Here is a 25,000-nt window from a genome sequence, read left to right on the forward strand (position 1 = left end):
TGTGAGCTATAATCAACATTATTTAAAAAATACTTTCTTGAAAAATGTCACTTTGTGTGTATTGATGTTGTAGAATGAGTCTGTTTTTGAATTGATCTATTTAAATAAAATTACTTTCAAAATCATTAAGATGCACCTGTGCATGCATATATACTGTGATTGTGTCAACTTTCTGTATGTCGTTGTACTGTTTTTACTCTTCACCCATTGTTAAAAATAGAAGACTGACCGAAGACCTTTGGTCTTTAATCAGGTCTTGACAAGTTCCTGCTTTTTGCCCGAAGGACGGACATCCGACGAATCAGCTTCGACACAAAGGACATGTCCGATGATGTCATCCCTCTGGCTGATGTGCGCAACTCCGTGGCACTGGACTGGGACGCCAAGGACGGCTACATCTACTGGACCGACGTCACCACGGACTCCATCAACAGAGCCCTTTGGAATGGCAGCAAACAGGAGGTCAGTGGCGTCATAAAACATTTGGACCCGGCTCATTTCGCTCTGTTGGTGTGAGGAGGCTGAAATAAATTGTCTGGTGCGAGAGTGCCATCTAGAGTCGTAGGTGCAGAAGTGCAACTTCCATTGTAGCTCTACCTGGCAAAATTGTGTAGCCATATAAAAGGGTGAAAACATTTTGCATAGAATTTCACTGAAAAAACAGAAAATGTTAGACATAATTCTGCTCTTGCTCTTGGTGAGAACATGGAATCAATGTGAGTCCATGGAAAAAAGACCTGATTCTAATCACAAACTAAATACAAAAGGTTTATTTTATTTTTTTATTTTTATTTTTTTTACACTCACACACAAATTAGAAAACGGACACACAGATCTGATTACGCGCACACAGACTGAGATACGCATTTGCAAATTGTTTTGCTACAATAACACTTGCATATTTGTGACTGTGACTGCTTAGAACTGGGTTGTCCAGAGTCCAATTTATTGAAAAAATATATTTTGAAAAAATGTGCAAGAATGAATTTTTCAGCGCGGGGCCCTCAATGGAAACAGTTTGGGCACTCCAGGTTTAAAAGTTATGTTTCCTTTGTGTCCGCTTTTTTTCAGTTGGTGGTGGACACCAGTCTGGAAAGTCCAGCAGGTTTGGCTATCGACTGGGTGACCAACAAACTCTACTGGACGGATGCTGGTAATTAGCCTCGTCGTCGTAGAAAACATTCATTTTTCACTGTTTTGTACAAAACCCAAAACCAGTGAAGTTGGCACGTTGTGTAATTTGTAAATAAAAACAGAATACAATGATTTGCAAATCCTTTTCAACTTATATTCAATTGAAAGACTGCAAAGACAAGATATTTAATGTTCAAACTGAGAAACTTAATTTTTTTTTTGCAAATAATCATTAACTTAGAATTTAATGGCAGCGACACATTGCAAAAAAGTTGACAGAGAGGGAATTTTTACCACTGTGTTACATGGGTGTTGTTGATAAATGGCTTTCGCTTTGCATAGTAGAGTTTTAACTTGCACTTACAGATGTAGCGACGAACTGTAGTTACTGACAGTAGTTTCCTGAAGTGTTCCTGAGCCCATGTGGTGATATCCTTTACACGTCGATGTCGCTTTTTGGTGCAGTACCACCTGAGGGATCCAAGGTCATGGGCATTCAGTGTTACGTGCAGTGATTTCTCCAGATTCTCTGAACCTTTTGATGATATTACAGACCTTAGATGGCGAAATCCCTAAATTCCTTGCAATAGCTCGTTGAGAAATGTTGTTCTTAAACTGTTCGACAATTTGCTCACGCATTTGTTCACAAAGTGGTGACCCTCGCCCCATCCTTGTTTGTGAATGACTGAGCATTTCATGGAATCAGAATCAGAAATACTTTATTAATCCCCGAGGGGAAATTTAGATTTTCAGCACAATCCCATTCAAGAGCAGACAAACATTACAGGGAGATAAAACAGTATCGCTGACGGGTCTGCCAACTTCCAGCGCCCATTGCAAAAAAGGTGAGAAACAGAAGCTGCTTTTATACCCAATCATGACACCCACCTGTTCCTAACTAGCCTGTTCACCTGTGGGATGTTCCAAATAAGTGTTTGATGAGTATTCCTCAACTTTCTCAGTCTTTTTTGCCCCTTGTGCCAGATTTATTGAAACATGTTGCAGGCACCAAATACCAAATGAGCTAATATTTGCAAAAAATAAAGTTTTCCAGTTCAAACGTTAAATATCTTGTCTTTGCAGTCTATTCAATTGAATATAGGTTGAAAAGGATTAGCAAATCATTGTATTCTGTTTTTATATACCATTTACACAACGTGTCAACTTCACTGGTTTTGGGGTTTGTAAAACATTAATGACTTTGTGTTTGTTGACCCAGGTACGGATCGCATCGAGGTCTCTAACGCAGATGGGAGCATGCGGACCGTGCTTATATGGGAGAACCTTGACCGGCCCAGGGACATTGTTGTTGACCCGATTGGAGGGTGAGATTACCGGATGTTTAACAATACATTTTCAGGACAACTCTCACATTTCCTTCCTGTCTGCAAAGCTTAATGTACTGGACCGACTGGGGCGCCAACCCGAAGATTGAACGTGCCGGGATGGACTCTTCCGACCGCGTCGTCATTATATCTTCCAACTTGACATGGCCCAATGGACTTGCCATTGACTATGAGACTAAACGCTTGTACTGGGCAGACGCTGGCATGAAGACGATTGAATACGGGAACTTTGATGGTTCTGACAGACAGGTGAGGGACGCTTTTATGAGTTTATAGAATATCTTCATAGCGGTCTTCACAAGTCCTGTGTACCTCTGCTACCCAGGTTTTGATTGGCACCCAGCTGCCTCACCCCTTTGGTCTCACTGTACATGAAGACAGGCTGTACTGGACAGACTGGCAGTCCAAGAGCATCCAGAGCGCGAACAAGCTCACCGGTTTGGGACGGCATACGCTGGCGGAAAATCTGGAGAACCTCATGGACATTCATATGTTCCAGAGGCACCGTGAAACAGGTGTGTATTCGTGTATGTCTGAGTCTGCGGGGACATTAGAGACGTACGTTGGTTTGCAACATTTTTAACATCGAAAAGCACTGACATCCAGATAGTAATCACTTGTTCCTTATCCTACTCCTGAAATTTCCTGAAAGTTTCATAGAAATCAGCCCATAACTTTTTGAGCTATCCATAGTGGAATGAAAGGAACTGAGTGAAGCCTCTGTCTTCTGCCTTTGTCTCTGCGGATGGAGGCGGTACCACAAGCATACACGCACACTGAAGTTGAAGATCGTAATGTAAATGTAAAGTAACCGTAGAAATGGTTCGAGACAGCCCCAAAAACGTACTGACTTCTTTCGCATCCCATTTTGGACCATTCTTGAACGTTCAATGAAAATCCAACCATAACGTTTTTAGCTATCTATAGCAAAATGAAAGAAACGGGCCTTGTTCAGACTGCAGGTCAATTCCAATTTTTGCGACCTGTATCGGATTTGTTCATGTCTGTGTGAACAGTGCAACATGTCTGACCCAGGCCACTTTCCCATGTGGAAATAAATCGGATATATGTGCGATGCGTCCTCAATGTGAACGCTCCTGTGCTCAGGCCGCATTCATCTAACTAGAACAGGGGTCTCGAACTTGTTTTCAGTGAATGTAAGAATATAAAAGTATAATCGCCTCATTATATTATTGCCTATGCATTTGGTTATTTGATTTTTGTACATACAAATTGATGGATAGCTTGCTTTGAAATCGTAAGTCAAGGTGACGAGCAGATATTTAAGTATTTATTGTTATTTTTACAAACGATCATACGGTATATAATAATTAGGGGTGCTAAAACATGTTTTATCCCATTCGAATCCAGGTTTTTTTTGTAATTTTCAAAAATCAAATGTATTTTATTTTTTTTGACAAATATATTTTTTAAAAAAAAACATTTTTAGGCCACCTCTATGCTTACTTGGTGCACGTATGTGTCATAGGTCAGCAACCAAAAGGAGGTTTTATAATCTGTAAGCTGTTTTGTTAAGGTGTTGTTATTATTATACCAAATAATACATTGCAAAAATCAGTTTGTATCGAAAATCGTGTCGAATCGAGTATCGATTATGAATCAAATCCTCACCCCAAGAATCGATTCACACCAATAACAATTGAATATTTGTATATATATGAAATAATATAATGCGGTGCACCTTATATATGAACAAAGTTTTAAATAGGCCATTCATTGAAGGTGCGCCTTATAATCCGGTGCGCCTTATAGTGCGGAAAATACGGTAAGCAAACAAAGGCTCCTAATTAGTCTGCTGACATATGCAGTAACATATTGTGTCATTTATCATTATATTATTTTGTCAACATTATTAAGGACAAGTGGTAGAAAATGAATTATTAATCTACTTGTTCATATACTGTTAATATCTGCTTACTTTCTCTTTTAACATGTTCTATCTACGCTTCTGTTAAAATGTAATAATCACTTATTCTTCTGTTGTTTGATACTTTACATTTTGGATGATACCACACATTTGGGTATCGATCCGATACCAAGTCGTTACAAGATCATACATCGGTCATATTCAAAGTCCTCATGTGTCCAGGGACATATTTCCGGAGTTTATAAACATAATATACCGTGTTTTCCGCACTATAAGGCGCACCGGATTATAAGGTGCACCTTCAATGAATGGCCTATTTTGAAACGATGTTCATATATAAGGCGCACCGCATTATAAGGCGCATAGAATAGACGCTACAGTAGGCTGGGGTTCCGTTATGCATTGCGAGACCTGTTGTGGCTCAATATTGGTCCATATATAAGGCGCACCGGATTATAAGGCGCACTGTCAGCTTTTGAGAAAACTGGAGGTTTTTAGGTGCGCCTTATAGTGCGGAAAATACGGTAAATGTTTTAAAAAGGAAAAAATATTTTGTGATGCTAAAAAATATCGACGTAATCATAGTAGTATCGACTAGATACGCTTCTGTACTCGGTATCATTACAGTGGATATTAGGTGCAGATCCACCAATGGCGTTTGTTTACATTTTGACGCCAGTGAGCTACGGTGTGTAGTGAACTTTAGCCGCTAGCTAGCTAGCCATGTCTTAAAGCGCCTCTTCCTGAGGGCGTTTCAGTGTTATAACTTCACCTTTATCGTTGGTTTTTAAGCGAAAATGCGTCCGTTCTCCCATTTCTGTCTACATACTGTGTCTGCTTGTAAGTACTTCTTGATTGTGCGCTGCCGAACATGCTCCTCTGCTCGTAAACCAGCAATGACACGACATGACGACGACGGCGAGGCCGGGGGGTGGGGAACCGGTACTTTTTAGAGGCGGTATAGTACCGAATATGATTCATTAGTATCGCGGTACTATACTAATACCGGTATACCGTACAACAGTGGTCCCCAATCACCGGGCCGCGGCCTGGTACCGGTCCGTTGACCGATTGGTACCGGGCCGCGGCCGCACAAGAAATAAAAATACATTTATTTTTTTAATTTTTTTTTTTTTTTTTAATTAAATCAAAATAAAAAGCACAATATATACATTATATATCAATATAAATCAATACAGTCTGCAGGGATACAGTCCGTAAGCACACATGATTGTATTTCATTATGACAAAAAAAACAAACATAACCGCCCCCCGGTCCGTGGGACAAATTTTCGAGCGTTGACCGGTCCGCAAGTACAAAAAGGTTGGGGACCACTGCCATACAACCCTAGTCAGGACCTAATTCAACAAGTTCTCAATGTTGTTTTAATGTCTTGTGCCTGCTGGGATGTAATGCGTTTGTGTCATAGAGGCTCAACAAAGGAACACAAAGAGCATTGATTAGTAGGTGAGGCTGTGACCTATGGGAAATTACAGGTAACCTGAGCCTTGATCAGTTGCTGAGAAAGCAGAACCACAAGGCTCATATTTATCTCATGTCTAGTTCTTCCTGTGTTCCCTAAAGGCCGGCTGTCTTTATCAACAAGCGTTTTTTGTTTGCCCTAAAACCTGCCGTGTCCTTCCCATTGATTTTTCTCTCCGTGATGGCCTAGAAATGAGTCTGTTTTTATATTTCTCCTCCTGCAGTCCACAACCCGTGTGCAGTGAATAATGGAGGCTGTAGCCACCTGTGTCTCCTGGCTCCTGCTCCCAAAGCTTACAGCTGTTCCTGTCCCACCGGGATCAACCTTCAGGCAGACGGAAAAACCTGCACACCCGGTATGAAACATTCCAGAGACGCACAAGTTTCGAACAAAAGTTGTTGCAAGAATGTACAAAAACCAAAACCAGTGAAGTTGGCACTTTGTGTAAATCGTAAATAAAAACAGAATACAATGATTTGCAATCCCTTTCAACTTATATTCAATTGAATAGACTGCAAAGACAAGATACTTAACGTCCGAACTGGAAAACTCTGTTATTAGCTCATTTGGAATTTGATGCCTGCAACATGTTTCAAAAAAGCTGGCACAAGTGGCAAAAAAGACTGAGAAAGTTGAGAAATGCAAACACTTATTTGGAACATCCGACAGGCTAATTGGGAACAGGTGGGTGCCATGATTGGGTATAAAAGCAGCTCCCATGAATTACTCAGTCATTGACAAACAAGGATGGGGCGAGGGTCACCACTTTGTGAACAAATGCGTGAGCAAATTGTCCAACAGTTTAAGAACAGCATTTCTCAAGGAATTTAGGGATTTCACCATCTACGGTCCGTAATATCATCAAAAAGTTCAGAGAATCTGGAGAAATCACTGCACGTAAGCGGCTAAGCCCGTGACCTTCGATCCTCAGGCGGTACTGCATCAAAAAGTGACATCAGTGTGTAAAAGATATCGCCACACGGGCTCAGGAACACTTCAGAAAACCACTGTCAGTAACTACAGTTGGTCGCTACATCTGTAAGTGAACGTTAAAACTGTACTATGCAAAGTCAAAGCCATTTATCAACAACACCCAGAAACGCCGCCGGCTTCGCTGGGCCCGAGCCTCTCTAAGATGGATTGATGCAAAGTGGAAAAGTGTTCTGTGGTCTGACGAGTCCACATTTCAAATAGTTTTTGTAAACTGTGGACGTCTTGTCTAACGGGACAAAGAAGAAAAGAACAATCCGTGTTGTTATAGGCGCAAAGTTGTAAAGCTAGCATCTGTGATGGTATGGGGGTGTATTAGTGCCCAAGGCATGGGTAACTTACACATCTGTGAAGGCACCATTAATGCGGAAAGGTACATACAGGTTTTGGAGCAACATATGTTGCCATCCAAACAACGTTATCATGGACGCCCCTGCTTATTTCAGCAAGACAATGCCAAGCCACGTGAAAAGGATTTGCAAATCATTGTATTCTGTTTTTATTTACGAATTACACAGTGTGCCGACTTCACTGGTTTTGGGTTTTGTAAACCGATATTTTGCTTTGGTGCAGGAATGAGCAGCTTCCTGATCTTTGCGCGGAGGACAGACATTAGAATGGTTTCTCTGGACATCCCTTACTTTGCGGACGTGGTTCTCGCCGTCAACAGTTCCATGAAAAACACCATCGCTGTGGGCGTCGACCCAAAAGACGGTTTGTGTGTTAAGCCAAGCGCCTGCTCACGAATGCATGTGCTGAGTCTCAACATGTTCCGCAGGAAAGGTGTATTGGTCTGACAGTACACTGAAGAAAATCAGCAGAGCCAACATCAACGGGACGGCGGACGAGGACATCGTGTCTACAGGTAACTTCCACAACTCCTCCAGGGATGGCAACGAGTGCCTTCACCTTCTCTCTCTGCAGGGTTGATGACCACCGACGGCTTGGCGGTGGACGCCGTAGGACGAAAGATTTACTGGACGGACACAGGCACCAACCGGATAGAAGTTGCCAATCTGGACGGTTCCATGAGGAAAGTTCTCGTCTGGCAAAACCTGGACAGCCCTCGAGCCATCGCCCTCTACAACGAGAAGGGGTGAGCAACACTGATTATTACCAGTCTTACTAAATCATTCTCAAGGTGAATCTTATTTTAGTTGTCTGCTTCTTTATCTAGATGTGTTTTTATTGGGGGGCCACATCAAAATTATTGCCGCTTGTAACAGTGGATATATCAGAATATGAACGTATAATAGCCTTGTTGCACAATTTTCAGAGATTTTTGATTGTTATATTTTGTACAAACAGAATGATCAATAACGACTAGAACATATGCAGTATGCAGTACGTGTGTGTCAACATTGAAAGAACAAATACATTTTTCTCAAGCCACATAAATGATGTGGCGGGCCACTTAAAATCGTGCGGCAAACCATATAAAGTTACATTAAATGTTGTTGCGGAGCACATTGTCAGGTTCAAACACTGATGACATCTATTAAACAGACAAGAAGCAAGGAATCATGCAGAGACAGAGTTCAATTTAGCTCATGAGGAGAACGCATGGAGCTGCACACTTAGTCACAGTCTCGCCCTACGCTCTAAGGTTCAGCTCCAGCGTCCCTCTATTTATTCAGGAGTGCCACAGTCAACATCACTGAGGCCGCCTCTAAAAGGAGTGGTCACACATATCATGCAAAGCAGCTCCAGTACGCACAATACGTGACGGAATGTGCTGGGGGCCTTGTGAGTTCGCCTTGTCTCTGCTTCGTCTGCGTGCTGTCGTCTTATCTGCGTTGAGGTCCTTGAAGTCCTTGGCTGTTAGCGGGCTAAAACAAAGATAACTTCTGCGGCTGAGGCCACCCCTCAGACAAGAAGTTTTTTCCTTGCACGAGCCACAAAAAAAAGGACATTAAATGACGTGTCAGACCAAATACAATTATATGGGGGGCCACTTTAATGATTTGGTTGGCCATTTAATTTGAAGTGCCGGGTCACATACAATGACGTGGCTGGCCACTTGAAATGCTGTAGCAAACCACATAAAATTACTGTACATGGCGGGCCATTTTAAATATTTTTGGTGGCTGAGCACATAAAATGTCGTGGCAGGCCACGTTAATTGATGCAAGATCGCATAAAGTCACACAATAACATGACATGCCGAGACACTTTAAAATGTGGCACGACACATAAAATGATGTGGCAGACCACAAGAAATGTAATGGTTGGCCATTTTACTTTTTTTTTTTTTGGCAAGCCACAATAAAATGTGGCGGGCCATGATATAATTTTGTAGTGGGCTACATGAAGTGTTTAGGCGGAGATCATAAAATGACATGGTGGGCCATTTTAAAAGGTGTAGCGATCACTTAAAATGTTGTGGCGGGCTCAATAAAAAGTGGCGGGACACAGTAGAATATTATAGCGGGCCACGAACAAATTATGTGGCAGGCCACTATAAAATTACATGGCGGGCCACAATCAAATTGTGTGGCAGGCCAGAATAAATTTACATGGCGGGCCACAATCAAATTGTGTGGCAGGCCACTGTAAAATTACATGGCGGACCACATTAAATGGCGTGTCACACCACAAAATGATATGGCAGGGCACGTAAATTATTTCGCAGGCCACATAAAATGAGATTTCAGGCCACATAAATTGATGTGCCAGGTCACACAAAATGTCATGGTGGGCTACATAAAATTTTACACGGTGTGGCGGAGCACATAAAATGTGGCGCACCACAATAAAATATAGTGGCAGGCCACTATAAAATTACATGGCAGGTCACATAACATTATATGGCGGGCCAAAAATGAATGATGTGGCAAGCCACAATTACACTGCAAAAAGTCAGTGTTCAAAAACAATGAAAAAAAATAGGGATATTTTATTTGAACTAAGCAAAATTATCTGCCAAAAGAACAAGAAAATTGGGCTTGTCAAGACTTTCCAAAACAAATCAAATTAGCTAACCTCAATGAACCAAAAATACCTTAAAATAAGTATATTCTCACTAATAACAACTGTACTACTATATGAGTGTGTGTTTTCTATTGTTTCATTGAAAATAAAACTGCAAAGTCCATTTGGCTGTCATCTGTTTTAATTATGAGACACAATTGTGTCAAAGTCATGATTTTTGTTTTTTTACATGCTTGAAATAAGAAATTATTACTTTAAAAAGGTAGTTTTATACTTGTGAGTGTTGATGACACAGCTTTGCAACACTTGATGTTCTAGTTTCAAGCATGTTTTACTCAATATAGGTCATAAAATCTCAGCAACAAGCTGTGATATCTTACTGAGATCATTTAGGACCAAAACACTTAAAACAAGTAAAACACTCAAACATAAAATCTGCTTAGTGAGAAGAATTATCTTATCAGACAGAAAATAAGCAAATATCACCCTTATTTGAGATATTTAATCTTACTGCCGAAAATGTATAAAAAAGAAGGAAAAAAACATATATAAGTCGCACTGGAGTATAAGTCGCATTTTTTGCGGAAATTTATTTGCTAAAACCCAACACCAAGAATAGACATTTGAAAGGCAATTTAAAATAAATAAATAGTGAGCAACAGGCTGAATAAGTGTACGTTATATGAGGCATAAATAACCAACTGAGAACGTGCCTGGTATGTTAACGTAACCTATTATGGTAAGAGTCATTCAAATAACTATAACATATAGAACATGCTATACGTTTACCAAACAATCTGTCACTCCTAATCGCTAAATCCCATGAAATCTTATACGTCTAGTCTCTTACGTGAATGAGCTAAATAATATTATTTGATATTTTACGGTAATGTGTTAATAATTTCACACATAAGTCGCTCCTGAGTATAAGTCGCACCCCCGGCCAAACTATGAAAAAAACTGCGACTTATAGTCCGAAAAATACGGTAGATTTCAGTTTTTGCAGTGTAAATAATGTGTTGGGCCAGATCTGGTCCCGAGACCCTGAATTGGACACCTGTGATCTAAATGATCTCTGTCTATGTTTTACAGTTTCATGTACTGGACTGACTGGGGAGAACATGCGAAGCTGGAACGTTCTGCGATGGACGGGTCGGATCGAGTAGTCCTCATCAATAACAACCTGGGCTGGCCTAATGGTCTCGCTATCGACGTGGCTGGATCACAACTACTGTGGGCCGATGCTCACACTGAGGTCAGTCCTAGCTCTGGACCAAGGTCGACGTATTATATTTCAGGCATGGGCGAATCCGATAAAAGATCGATGATACAGAAAGAAAGTCCCCCATCAATTGGCTGAATTTAAAATCCTCATCCATACCCTCTGATCCTTCCCAGCGTATCGAGGCAGCCGATCTTAACGGCCAAAACCGCCGGACACTCGTGACTCCAGTCCAGCACCCGTACGGCTTAACCCTCCTCGGGTCCCACATCTACTGGACTGACTGGCAGAGCCGGAGCATCCAGCGGGCAGACAAGAATACCGGAACCAACACCATTACTGTACGTGCTAACCTACCGGGTCTGATGGACATTCAGGCCGTGGATAGGGAGAAACCTCTGGGTAAGTCATTTATTTTTATGATAACAATGTAAAACTAGAAAATTCCCTCCTGCTAACTGTGCTGTGAACCTCCGACTATGGGTTGATTAACGCTAAAAAGCTTGTATAAAACATTAGAATGTTATCTTGTTATCACGGGAACAGTTAGCATCAAGATGAAGTTTCAAAACCCATGAATTTTAGGTTGAAAAGATCCAAATAAGTTGAAATGCCAGCATAAAACGTTAGCATGCTAATGTTAGCATGATTACATAGAAAAAGTTAGCATACTTCTAAGATAGCGCCGAGTATCAAAATCTTTGTTTTTGAGGTTTGAATGTACACAATTAGCTTAAAAGCTACCATAAAACGTTAGCATGCTAATGTAAACATGATGATACAGGAAAAGTTAGCGTACTTCTAAGATTGCACCAACTATCAAAATCCATTATTTTTAGGTTTATACCGGGGGTCAGCAACCCGCGGCTCTTTAGTGCCGTCCTAGTGGCTCCCTGGAGCATTTTTTTTTTAAAAAGGATTGAAAATGGAAAAAGATGGGAGAAATGATTTGTTTTTCTTTTAGTATATTTTTTGTTTGAGGACAAACAGTTAAACAGTTTGTGTTTATGCTTCACTGATGAGAGTATTCAGTGGACATCATTTTGTCCTACTAATTCCGGCGGTTCTTGAACTCACCAGAGTGTGGACTGTGACGCAACAGTTTGTTTACATGTAAAATCGTCCACTCCTTCTTTGTCTCATTTTGTCCACCAAACGTTTTATACTGTGCGTGAATGCACAAAGGTGCGCTTTGTTGATGTCATTGACTTGTGTGGAGTGCTAATCAGGCATATTTGGTCAGTGCATGACTGCAAGCTAATCAATGCTAACATGCTATTTAGGCTAGCTGTATGTACATATTGCATCATTATGCCTCATTTGTAGGTATATTTGAGCTCATTTGATATCCTTTACTTTTATCCTCTTTTTATATAATTTAATTTTGCATGTCTCATGACACATTATATGTATGTAATATTGGCTGCATTCCTGATAGTTGTGTGTCATGGTGTTCCAGACCACAGCAAACATTACCTAGCTTGCCAAAGATTGTAATAAATGTATTAAAAAAAGACAGCCTTAACTTGGACACACACATCTATACCTTTGACCATTGAAAGCCAGTAATTTCCAGGAGTTATCTCACCTTCTGAGTAGCCTCTGATTTACTAATGGTTTCTGATGTTGTAAAAATGTGTAGAATAAATATTACATTTCAACATTTCTGTCAACGAAGATTTGCTTCAGCCTGCGACACATAGTCATTTTGATAGTAGGCTACTATAGCTAATATAAACACTTATATCATGTGTTGCCTTCATTATAACACTTATATAAGACTTTTAAAGCCATTTTGATAGTAGGCAAATATAGCTAATATAGACACTTACATCATGTGTTGTCTTCATTATAACACTTATATAAGACTTTTAAAGTCATTTTGATAGTAGGCTATTATAGCTAATATAGACACTTACATCATGTGTTGTCTTCATTATAACACTTATATAAGACTTTTAAAGTCATTCTGATTGTAGGCTAATATAGACACTCACATCATGTGTTGCCTTCATTATAACACTTATATTAGACTTTTAAAGTCATTTTGATAGTGGGCTAATATAGCTAATATAGACACTTACATCATGTGTTGTCTTCATTATAACACTTATATAAGACTTTTAAAGTAATTTTGATATTAGGCTATTATAGCTAATATAGACACTTACATCATGTGTTGTCTTCATTATAACACTTATATAAGACTTTTAAAGTCATTTTGATAGTAGGCTATTATAGCTAATATAGACACTTACATCATGTGTTGTCTTCATTATAACACTTATATAAGACTTTTAAAGTCCTTCTGATAGTAGGCTAATATAGACACTCACATCATGTGTTGCCTTCATTATAACACTTATATTAGACTTTTAAAGTCATTTTGATAGTGGGCTAATATAGCTAATATAGACACTTACATCATGTGTTGTCTTCATTATAACACTTATATAAGACTTTTAAAGTCATTCTGATTGTAGGCTAATATAGACACTCACATCATGTGTTGCCTTCATTATAACACTTATATTAGACTTTTAAAGTCATTTTGATAGTGGGCTAATATAGCTAATATAGACACTTACATCATGTGTTGTCTTCATTATAACACTTATATAAGACTTTTAAAGTCATTTTGATATTAGGCTATTATAGCTAATATAGACACTAACATCATGTGTTGTCTTCATTATAACACTTATATAAGACTTTTAAAGTAATTCTGATTGTAGGCTAATATAGACACTCACATCATGTGTTGCCTTCATTATAACACTTATATTAGACTTTTAAAGTCATTTTGATAGTGGGCTAATATAGCTAATATAGACACTTACATCATGTGTTGTCTTCATTATAACACTTATATAAGACTTTTAAAGTCATTTTGATAGTAGGCTATTATAGCTAATATAGACACATACATCATGTGTTGCCTTCGCTTTAACACTTATATAAGACGTTTAAAGTCATTTTAATAGTAGGCTATTATAGACACTTACATCATGTGTTGCCTTCATTATAACACTTATATTAGACTTTTAAAGTCATTTTGATAGTGGGCTAATATAGCTAATATAGACACTTACATCATGTGTTGTCTTCGTTATAACACTTATATAAGACTTTTAAAGTCATTTTGATAGTAGGCTATTATAGCTAATATAGACACATACATCATGTGTTGTCTTCATTATAACACTTATATAAGACGTTTAAAGTCATTCTGATAGTAGGCTAATATAGACACTCACATCATGTGTTGCCTTCATTATAACACTTATATTAGACTTTTAAAGTCATTTTGATAGTGGGCTAATATAGCTAATATAGACACTTACATCATGTGTTGTCTTCGTTATAACACTTATATAAGACTTTTAAAGTAATTTTGATAGTAGGCTATTATAGCTAATATAGACACATACATCATGTGTTGCCTTCGCTTTAACACTTATATAAGACGTTTAAAGTCATTTTGATAGTAGGCTATTATAGACACTTACATCATGTGTTGCCTTCATTATAACACTTATATTAGACTTTTAAAGTAATTTTGATATTAGGCTATTATAGCTAAAATAGACACTTATATCATGTATTGCCTTCATTATAACACTTATATAAGACTTTTAAAGTGATTTTGATAGTAGGCTATTATAGCTAATATAGACACTTACATCATGTGTTGTCTTCATTATAACACTTACAGTATATAAGACTTTTAAAGTCATTCTGATAGTAGGCTAATATAGACACTTACATCATGTGTTGCCTTCATTATAACACTTATATTACACTTTTAAAGTCATTCTGATAGTAGGCTAATATAGACACTTACATCATGTGTTGCCTTCATTATAACACTTATATTAGACTTTTAAAGTCATTCTGATAGTAGGCTAATATAGACACTTACATCATGTGTTGCCTTCATTATAACACTTATATTAGACTTTTAAAGTCATTCTGATAGTAGGCTAATATAGACACTTACATCATGTGTTGTCTTCATTATAACACTAATATAAGACTTTTAAAGTCATTTTGATAGTAGGCTATTATAGCTAATATAGACACTTATATCATGTGTTGTTTTTATTATAACACTTATATAAGACTTTAAATTTTTTGCGGCTCCAGACAGATTTGTTTTTTGGTATTTTTGTCCAATATGGCTCTTTCATTGTTTTAGGTTGCCAACCCCTGGTTTATACGAATAAAAATAGCAAAAATGCTCGCATAAAAAGATCTTGGTCAACTTTTGCTTATAATTCAGGGGTTTGTTTTTGTCCATGTGTCATTTACATGATTTCCTTCTCAGGATTTAATAAGTGTGGCAGAAAGAACGGCGGCTGCACTCACCTGTGCCTGCCTCGTCCCAACGGTACGTCCTGCGCTTGTCCCACCGGCATCCTGCTCAAGGGCGACGGCAGATCGTGCGACGACTCCCCAGAGGCCTTCCTCGTCTTCTCCAACCGAGTCAGCGTGCGGAGAATCTCCTTGGACACCGACGATCACACGGACGTGCACGTGCCCGTGCCCGAGCTTCACAACGTCATTTCGCTGGACTACGACAGCGTGGATGGAAAACTGTACTACACCGATGTCACCTTGGACGTGATAAGGTAGCAACCACATATCATGAATTAATACATGCATGTATTGTGTGTTGTCTCCAAACTCTTCCACTGAGCGCCGCTCACTGAAAAATCTAAGCATGCATATATTTCCAAAACTAATATGATATATTGATATTTTTTTTTACCTTTTGGGCTCCCCTCAACTTTGGTACCTAAGTCATACATTTTTTTTAAAATAAGTCACATGTTATAGTATATATTTAGTTTACCTCTTAATCAATTTCAGGTCTATCTGTCAATATGAAGTTGATAAAAATATTTTTGTTTTAGATAAAAGAAAACCTTGTTTTTTATGAAAAAGCCCAAAATATGCATTATTTCCCCACCAAAATGTGTCTAAGTGGAATATTTAATGTTAAGTAATTGGATCCTTGAATAGGTCAATATTATATTTACATTTTACAATTTAATTTATTATTTTTTGAGCAATGACAGTTATTTAATTATTATAATAATTGATAATATTTGTATAACAAACAGTACAGGCCAAAAGTTTGGGCACACCTTCTCATTTCAATGTGTTTTCTTTATTTTCATGACTATTTACATTGTAGATTGTCACTGAAGGCATCAAAACTATGACACCTGTGAAGTGAAAACCATTTCATGTGACGACCTCTTGAAGCTCATCGAGAGAATGCCAAAAGTGTGCAAAAAAGTAATTAGAGCAAAGGGTGGCTATTTTGAAGAAAGTAGAATATAAAACATGTTTTCAGTTATTTCACCTTTTTTTGTTAAGTACATAACTCCACATGTGTTCATTCATAGTTTTGATGCCTTCGTGTATATATATATATATATATATACAAAAAAAAAAATATATATATATATATATATATATGCTAAATATAGGTCATATAAATTGTTTTACTTTCAGCGCTTACGCCTCTAGATCTAGATGTTTGTATTTATTTTTATGTTTGAATGTTTTATGCTCTTTTTGTTAAAGAAAAGTTTGTTTATATATCAAACACAAAAAATATGCAATATTTTCCCCCAAAAATATTTCAAAGTGGAATATTTGCTGTGAAGTAATTGTAACCTTGAATAGGTCAATAATTCGAACAACATTGCTTTTGATTCATTATTATTTGTTGAGCAATGACAACTTTAAAGGTAAAAAACAGTCGACATAGCAGCTTTGTGTAATTAATCGACATTGCAACTTTTTCTTGTTACATTTCACCGGTTTGCTCTTTTATTCCACTTTTTTTATGCTTGAAGTAATTTTAGAATGTGTCGCGGGCCATTTAAAAATGAGCTTTGGGCCACAAATGGCCCACGGACAACACTTTGGACACCACTGGTGTAGATCATTAATTATTTCACTTCTGTTTCTAGGCGAGCAAACCTGGATGGCACAGGCATGGAGACGGTAATCAGCCAGGGTCTAAAGACCACAGATGGGCTGGCTGTGGACTGGGTGGCCAGGAACATGTACTGGACCGACACCGGCCGAAACACCATCGAGGTGGCTCGTCTTGATGGAACAGGTCGCAAAATCCTGGTCAACAACAGTTTGGACGAACCCAGAGCCATTGCTGTGTTCCCCAGCAAAGGGTAAGCAAGCATGGAAGTTCTAAGTTAATACAATTCTATTTTAACAACTGTGAAATAGTTGTCCACATACAAGGGAACCTCAATTTACGAACTTAAAAGTTCGTATAGTGTGCACACACACATAAGTACCTTTGGTGCTCTCACAAATTATCAGAAATCACAAAATTCCTTAACTTTAACAACTATCTAATTAACATTTTTTAATAAAGTAAAAGCCCCACCTAAGAACTTTCAGTTTTGGTTGATTCTGGCGGCGTCAGTGGACATAAGCGGTAGTGTTTTGCCTAAAGCAGTGGTTCTTAACCTTGTTGGAGGTACCGAACCCCACCAGTTTCATATGCACATTCACAGAACCCTTCTTTAGTGAAAAATAAAATGTTTTTTCAATTCAATAAAAAGTCATATGTTTTTTTTTACTGGTGCACAAAATGAACCGTGCATGAACAACACCTTGTTCAAAGAACAAAACCAACACAGTGCATGAACTCACAACAAATTACACACCTTACACACATTACCATGAATTGATTAACGTGGACCCCCACTTAAACAAGTTGAAAAACTTATTCGGGTGTTACCATTTAGTGGTCAATTGTACGGAATATGTACTGTACTGTGTAAACTGCACTTCCTTTGCAATTCACTAGTAAAAGTTTCAATCGATCAATCAAAAAACCTGCAAATCAGATGGAAAATTAGAGGGAACATTGTTTGGGGGTATCCATAATACGCCGATAGGGAGAAGTTTTTTTTTACACGATAATTCGGATGTGTCTATACCTCCATGAACCCCTGAGGGCGACTCATCGAACACCTAGGGTTCGATCGAACCCAGGTTAAGAACCACTGGTCTAAAGGAAGACCACATTTCCCATGAGGACCATTGCGTAGCATCGTAAATTTTCAGAAACTACTGTCACGTACATATAAGCTGACACAATAATACCACAATAATTCAGTATGACTGATGTTTCCACACTCGGAACCTACATATTTTACTCAAACTTTATATATATTTTTTCTTTATACAGTTCTGTTGAGTTTGTTGCGTGGCTGGTCAAATGTCCGATAGCTAACATTAGCATTATCCTTTTGACTTGAGCATCGCAAATCACTCACTAGTCCATTAGGAACAGGAACAGAGTCAAGGCAGCATCGGGTCGAAATTCCCTCCTCGTTTTGAGCTCACGCCAGCGAGTTAAAGTTAAATGTTGATCCTTGACTGTCCTTTTATCCGGGTAGTCTCCATTTTCCTTATTTTTGTCTCCTCAGTAAAGCCGGCCCAAGGCTTAAGCAAACTAAGCGCCCGAGATCAATTAAACAAAAAAAAATTACTTTTTATTTTTATCATGTAATAATGATTACTAGATGATCAAAGATATAATATTGTACAAAAACATAATTTCAGGTCAACAGAGTTCTGCTGCTGATGTAGGCCTAATAATTCTTCCTGCCTCTCTTTAAATGTCAAAGCTCTGCCTCTGCTGCATCATGGCTGTGCCCACCCCTGGCTAAAAGCTGTTTATTTGATTTGTTTGTTTTTGTTTTTGTTTTACATCAGAGCAGGACAAATAGGACGATATTTAATCAAATACTAAGGCACATTGACTAAGACAGTAACACAATTAACTGACCATTTATTTAAGTATAAAAACAAACAAAATCCAATCATATTTAATTTTGTCTTGTTGTCGAAGTTCAGAATATATCCAATCACAGCTCTATGAATACTTGAAAAGAGGGGTGGGGTTAGTTATGAAGGACAGCCAATCAAATGCTTTTCCGCATCAGATAAGGAAGTCAGTTCCCCCCCCCCCCCCCCAGATTGTGTGGGCTTTAACATTGTTCCACATTGTAATATATGTACAACTGGGATACAGTGAAGAGGACGCATTTGATTTTTACTCCTATGATACTATCAGCAGGCGAGTCATCAATCGTAACATCACAACTGTAAGTTAAATATCTTACTCATGGCTCGCTAAACCTGCACTGCTGGGGCTTCGTCTGTCCACAACTGATTACGTCATGTAAGATTTGACAAACACTTATAATTGTGATTATTGTAACCATATGTCTTTGGAATTATTTAAGCTTTTATTGTGTCCAAAAAATGAAAGAGTTGGTCATTTCTATGGTATTAATGAGATTGTAAAGGACTGTTACTGATCCGATGTTGAAGTGCTAAAACCTCTTTCTTGAGATGAGATGTCTCAATAACAAAATCCATCCATCCATCCATCCATCCATCCATGTTCTTCCGCTTATCCGAGGTCGGGCCACGAGGGCAGCAGCGTAAGCAGGGAAGCCCAGACTTCCCTCTCCCCAGCCACTTCTTCCAGCTCGTCCCGGGGGATCCCGAGGCGTTCCCAGGCCAGCCGGGAGACATAGTCTTTCCAACGTGTCCTGGGTCTTCCCCGTGGCCTCCTACCGGTCGGACGTGCCCTAAACACCTCCCTACGGAGGCGTTTGGGTGGCATCCTGACCAGATGCCCGAACCACCTCATCTGGCTCCTCTCGATGTGGAGGAGTAGCGGCTTTACTCCTCCCGGATGACAGAGCTTTTCACCCTATCTCTAAGGGAGAGCCCCGCCACCCGACGGTGGAAACTCATTTTGGCTGCTTGTACCCGTGATCTTGTCCTTTCAGTCATAACCCAAAGCTCATGACCATATGTGAGGATGGGAACGTAGATCGACTGGTAAATTGAGAGCTTTGCCTTCCGGCTCAGCTCCTTCTTCACCACAACTGATAAATACAGCGTCCGCGTTACTGAAGACGCCACACCGATCCGCCTGTCGATCTCACGATCCACTCTTCCCTCACTCGTGAACAAGACTCCGAGGTACTTGAACTCCTCCACTTGGGGCAAGATCTCCTCCCCAACCCGGAGATGGCACTCCACCCTTTTCCGGGCGAGAACCATGGACTCGGACTTGGAGGTGCTGATTCTCATCCTAGTCACACTCAGCTGCGAACCGATCCAGTGAGAGCTGAAGATCCTGGCCAGATGAAGCCAAAAGGACCACATCATCTGCAAAAAGCAGAGACCTAATCCTGCATCCACCAAACCGGATCCCCTCAACGCCTTGACCGCGCTTAGAAATTCTGTCCATAAAAGTTATGAACAAAATCGGTGACAAAGGGCAGCCTTGGCGGAGTCCAACCCTCACTGGAAACGTGTCCGACTTACTGGGAGCGGACCGCCACAATCAGACAGTCAGATACCCCATAATCTCTGAGCACTCCCCACAGGACTTCCCGAGGGACACGGTCGAATGCCTTCTCCAAGTCCACAAAGCACATGTAGACTGGTTGGGCAAACTCCCATGCACCCTCAAGGACCCTGCCGAGAGTATAGAGCTGGTCCACAGTTCCACGACCAGGACGAAAACCACACTGTTCCTCCTGAATCAGAGGTTCGACTATCCGGCGTAGCCTCCTCTCCAGTACACCTGAATAGACCTTACCGGGAAGGCTGAGGAATGCTTAAATCATTTCAAACACATTGTTACAATAACCACGATTTTAAGTGTTTATCCTACACGTAGTAATCAGTTGTGGACAGACGAAGTCCCAGCAGTGCAGCTTGAGCAGCTTTAGTCTAGTTTGCAAATAGAGCGGTTGACAAATTGAGGTTCCCCTGTACTGTAATGTGTTCCATATTCTCACCATTTTACATGAAGCACATGCTCATTAATTCTGCCTTTTCTCTGTAGATTTCTGTTCTGGACCGATTGGGGTCATATCGCAAAAATCGAGCGGTCTCACCTGGATGGTACAGACCGGAAAGTTCTGATCAACACTGACCTGGGCTGGCCTAATGGACTCACATTAGACTATGACACGAGGAGGTCAGAAACTAGCAGAATGTTCAGTACATTTCATTTTTTGTATCTGTATTGTCAAGATTATGACAAAATATAACGCCACATATTGAATCTTTGCAATGATTTAATGTACCGGTAATATACAAAAGTGTGGCATGAGGATAACAGAACTTGTAATCAAACATAATTCCTCGCAGCCTCAGAAGGGCCATCACAACACCTGGACAAGAAAATATTAGTATCGAAGTGAATAAAAAATAAGGCTGTTAAAAACGTCTTAATGCAGATTAATCTGTGATAATTTTTAATCTGATTAAAGTGTTTAACGTGTTTTTTGGACTATAAGGCGCACTTAAAATCCTTTCATTTTGTCAAAACTCGACAGTGCGCCTAACGTACGGAATAATTTTGGTTGTGCTGACCGACCTCGAAGCTATTTTATTTGGTACATGATAAAATGATACGTGTGACCAGTAGATGACAGTCACGCATAAGAGATACGTGTAGACTGCAATATGATGGCAGTCACACATAAGAGATACGTGTAGACTGCAATATGACTCAAGCAAAAAACACCAAAATTGTATATGTTCCATTGAAAATATAGAACATTACACACAGCGCTCAAAAATCTATCAAAATGTTTTAGTACGACTTTGGTAAGCTATGAAGCCGCACTGCTTGATGGATTGTACTGTGCTTCAACATACGAGTATTATTATGGTGTGTGTATAAGGTAAGACATATTATCTGGCGTTTTGTTTCGCAATGTTATGCAAAGGCAACTTTTCTTACCTTCTGGTACCTGCTGATCTGTATTTGGGATCTGCATAAATCCTGAAAATTTGCGTGCGTCCGCCTTTGTAGTCCGTACCTCATAGTCGGTAAGCTTCTTTGTCTCTATCTTCTTGTTATGGGACATTCATCCTCTGCTGTTGCCATTTCTAATATAAAGTAGTGTAAAGTTCTCACTGATATCTGTCAGTAAACTCACCTTGAAAGTACTAAAACATAGCGGTGTAGTGAGTTTACATTATTCACCCAAGGAACTTCAGTTATTAGAGAGTTCCGGTCGGACGGTTTTTCACGGGACACATTTCCGGCGTTGTTGTTGCACTAGTGAGCTACGGATGAGAAGATGCTGCTCCGTTATTGATTGAAGTAAAGTCTGAATGTCATTAAAACAGTTAGCTCCATCTTTTGACACTTCTTCCACTCCCGTCCTTGCACGCTACACCGCTACAACAAAGACGACGCGGAAAAGACGCTGTCGAAGGTAAGCCGCGTAAATAAGAACGGCGCATCCTGAAGCGACTTGAGGATGATCTGTAAAACATAACCTATGCAACATTTTGACCAAATAACCACCATTACATGTTATGTAGACCACAAGGAAGTGTATCCAATTTAGAAAAAAAAAATAATAATATGACTCCTTTAAAGGCCTACTGAAACCCACTACTACCGACCACGCAGTCTGATAGTTTATATATCAATGATGAAATCTTAACATTGCAACACATGCCAATACGGCCGGGTTAACTTATAAAGTGCAATTTTAAATTTCCCGCTAAACTTTTGGTTGGAAACATCTATGTATGATGACGTATGCGCGTGACGTCAATCGTTGAAACGGAAGTATTGGTACCCCATTGAATCCAATACAAAAAAGCTCTGTTTTCATCTCAAAATTCCACAGTACATCTGTGTTGGTGAATCTTTTGCAATTTGTTTAATGAACAATGAAGACTGCAAAAAAGAAAGTTGTAGGTGGGATTGGTGTATTAGCGGCTGGCTGTAGCAACACAACCAGGAGGACTTTGACTTGGATAGCAGACGCGCTAGCCGACGCTAGCCGCCGACCGCACGGATGATCGGGTGAAGTCCTACGTCCTTCCGTCGATCGCTGGAACGCAGGTGAGCACGGGTGTTGATGAGCAGATGAGGGCTGGCTGGCGTAGGTGGAGCGCTAATGTTTTTATCATAGCTCTGTGAGGTCCCGTTGCTAAGTTAGCTTCAATGGCGTCGTTAGCAACAGCATTGTTAAGCTTCGCCAAGCTGGGAATTATTAACCGTGTATTTACATGTCCATGGTTTAATAGTATTGTTGATCTTCTGTCTATCCTTCCAGTCAGGGATTTATTTATTTTGTTTCTATCTGCATTTGAGCCCGATGCTATCACGTTAGCTCAGTAGCTAAAGAGCTTCGCCAATGTATTGTTGTGGAGATAAAAGTCACTGTGAATGTCCATTTTGCGTTCTCGACTCTCATTTTCAAGAGGATATAGTATCCGAGGTGGTTTAAAATACAAATCCATGATCCACAATAGAAAAAGGAGAAAGTGTGGAATCCAATGAACCCTTGTACCTAAGTTACGGTCAGAGCGAAAAAAATATACGTCCTGCGCTGCCTCTCTAGTCCTTCACTCTCACTTTCCTCATCCACAGATCTTTCATCCTCGCTCAAATTAATGGGGTAATCGTCGCTTTCTCGGTCCGGATCTCTCTCGCTGCATTGTAAACAATGGGGAAATGTGAGGAGTCCTTCCTCCGGTGACGTCACGCTACTTCCGGTATAGGCAAGGCTTTTTTTTATCAGCGACCAAAAGTTGCGACCTTTATCGTCGTTGTTCTCTACTAAATCCTTTCAGCAAAAATATGGCAATATCGCGAAATGATCAAGTATGACACATAGAATGGATCTGCTATCCCCGTTCAAATAAAAACATTTCATTTCAGTAGGCCTATCGTCCTATAATCCAGTGCGCCTTATATATGAAAAAAGATTGAAAATACACCATTCATCGGCAGTGCGCCTTATAATCCGGTGCGCCCTATGGTCCGGAAAACACAGAAATGTTTCCGCCATATTCAAACAGTGCTATTTTGTTGTGTCAAAGAAACCCTCTGAGCATGCTCATTTTATTCCAGTGTTCATAAAACATTGACGTGTTCTGCAGGATCTTTTGGGTGGACGCCCACTTGGACAGGATCGAGAGCTCGGACCTGAGCGGGAAGCTGCGACAGATCCTGGTCAGCCCAGTGTCCCACCCCTTCGCCCTGACCCAGGTAACCCCTTTTTGCCGACCTCAGTGACCAATCAACTTCCTCCCGGCTGCCTCCGTCACCCTCCCGCTCTCTTGCGTGTCAGTCCGCCGTGTAACTCTGGCCATCCGCTCGCCCTCCAGCTCATACTCGGCTCATTTGACATAACCATTTCTTCCACTTCTCTTCCACTCTGACCTTCATTTTCTTCCTCCTCCTTCCGACCCCACCCCTTATTCCTCCCATCCCCCTCTCCTTGTCGGTCTTTTTTCCCCCCTCTCTCCTCTCTTCTTCTCCCTCCGTTTCCCCAGTTGAAGCCGGTGTCCTCCCCTCTAACTCCTTTCTCCCGACTCTCGCAGCAAGACCGCTGGATCTACTGGACTGATTGGCAGACTAAGTCCATCCAGCGGGTGGACAAGCACAATGGCCGGAACAAGGAGACGGTGCTGGCCAATGTTGAGGGCCTCATGGACATTATTGTGGTGTCACCTAACAGGCAGACAGGTACGGGGTGTGCTGAGCTATGCCGATGGTGGACAGTAGTAATGATGGGTAAATGACGCTTGAGTGAGTGTGTGCCACACTCACTGACTGTATTGACACTGCACTAATACTCATGGATGCTTTTTTTTTTTTTTTTTTTTACTCAATACACTGCAAAAAGTGTTCAAAAACAAGAAAAAAACAAAACAAAAATTAGGGGTATTTTACTTGAACTCAGCAAAATTATCTGCCAATAGAACAAGAATATTCGGCTTGTCAAGACTTTCCAAAACAAGCAAAATCAGCTAACCTCAATGAACCCAAAAATACCTTAAAATAAGTATATTCTCACTAATACAAGTGCACTTTTCTTGGTAGAAAAAAAAAGAGAGACCTTTTTGCTCAATATGTTGAAAAATATTCTTAAATTAAGTAAATACT

General features: G+C 39.9%; 1 protein-coding gene across 1 annotated transcript in view; it reads left to right on the forward strand.

Moving 5' to 3' along the window:
• LOC133639767 (low-density lipoprotein receptor-related protein 4-like) overlaps positions 1-25,000 on the forward strand; it is a 113,897-nt gene that overhangs the window by 67,572 nt on the left and 21,325 nt on the right. The window contains exons 15-30 of the mRNA XM_062033365.1: positions 254-462; positions 1,072-1,153; positions 2,354-2,459; positions 2,528-2,729; positions 2,806-2,995; positions 6,076-6,207; positions 7,416-7,556; positions 7,621-7,707; positions 7,767-7,938; positions 10,866-11,028; positions 11,172-11,397; positions 15,323-15,626; positions 16,983-17,201; positions 20,921-21,055; positions 23,992-24,100; positions 24,436-24,580. Of these exons, the coding sequence (XP_061889349.1) occupies positions 254-462; positions 1,072-1,153; positions 2,354-2,459; positions 2,528-2,729; positions 2,806-2,995; positions 6,076-6,207; positions 7,416-7,556; positions 7,621-7,707; positions 7,767-7,938; positions 10,866-11,028; positions 11,172-11,397; positions 15,323-15,626; positions 16,983-17,201; positions 20,921-21,055; positions 23,992-24,100; positions 24,436-24,580 (2,622 nt within the window). The remainder of the gene's footprint in view (positions 1-253; positions 463-1,071; positions 1,154-2,353; positions 2,460-2,527; positions 2,730-2,805; positions 2,996-6,075; positions 6,208-7,415; positions 7,557-7,620; positions 7,708-7,766; positions 7,939-10,865; positions 11,029-11,171; positions 11,398-15,322; positions 15,627-16,982; positions 17,202-20,920; positions 21,056-23,991; positions 24,101-24,435; positions 24,581-25,000) is intronic.

This window comes from Entelurus aequoreus, linkage group LG02, assembly GCF_033978785.1.
Source record: "Entelurus aequoreus isolate RoL-2023_Sb linkage group LG02, RoL_Eaeq_v1.1, whole genome shotgun sequence".
NCBI lineage: Eukaryota > Metazoa > Chordata > Actinopteri > Syngnathiformes > Syngnathidae > Entelurus > Entelurus aequoreus.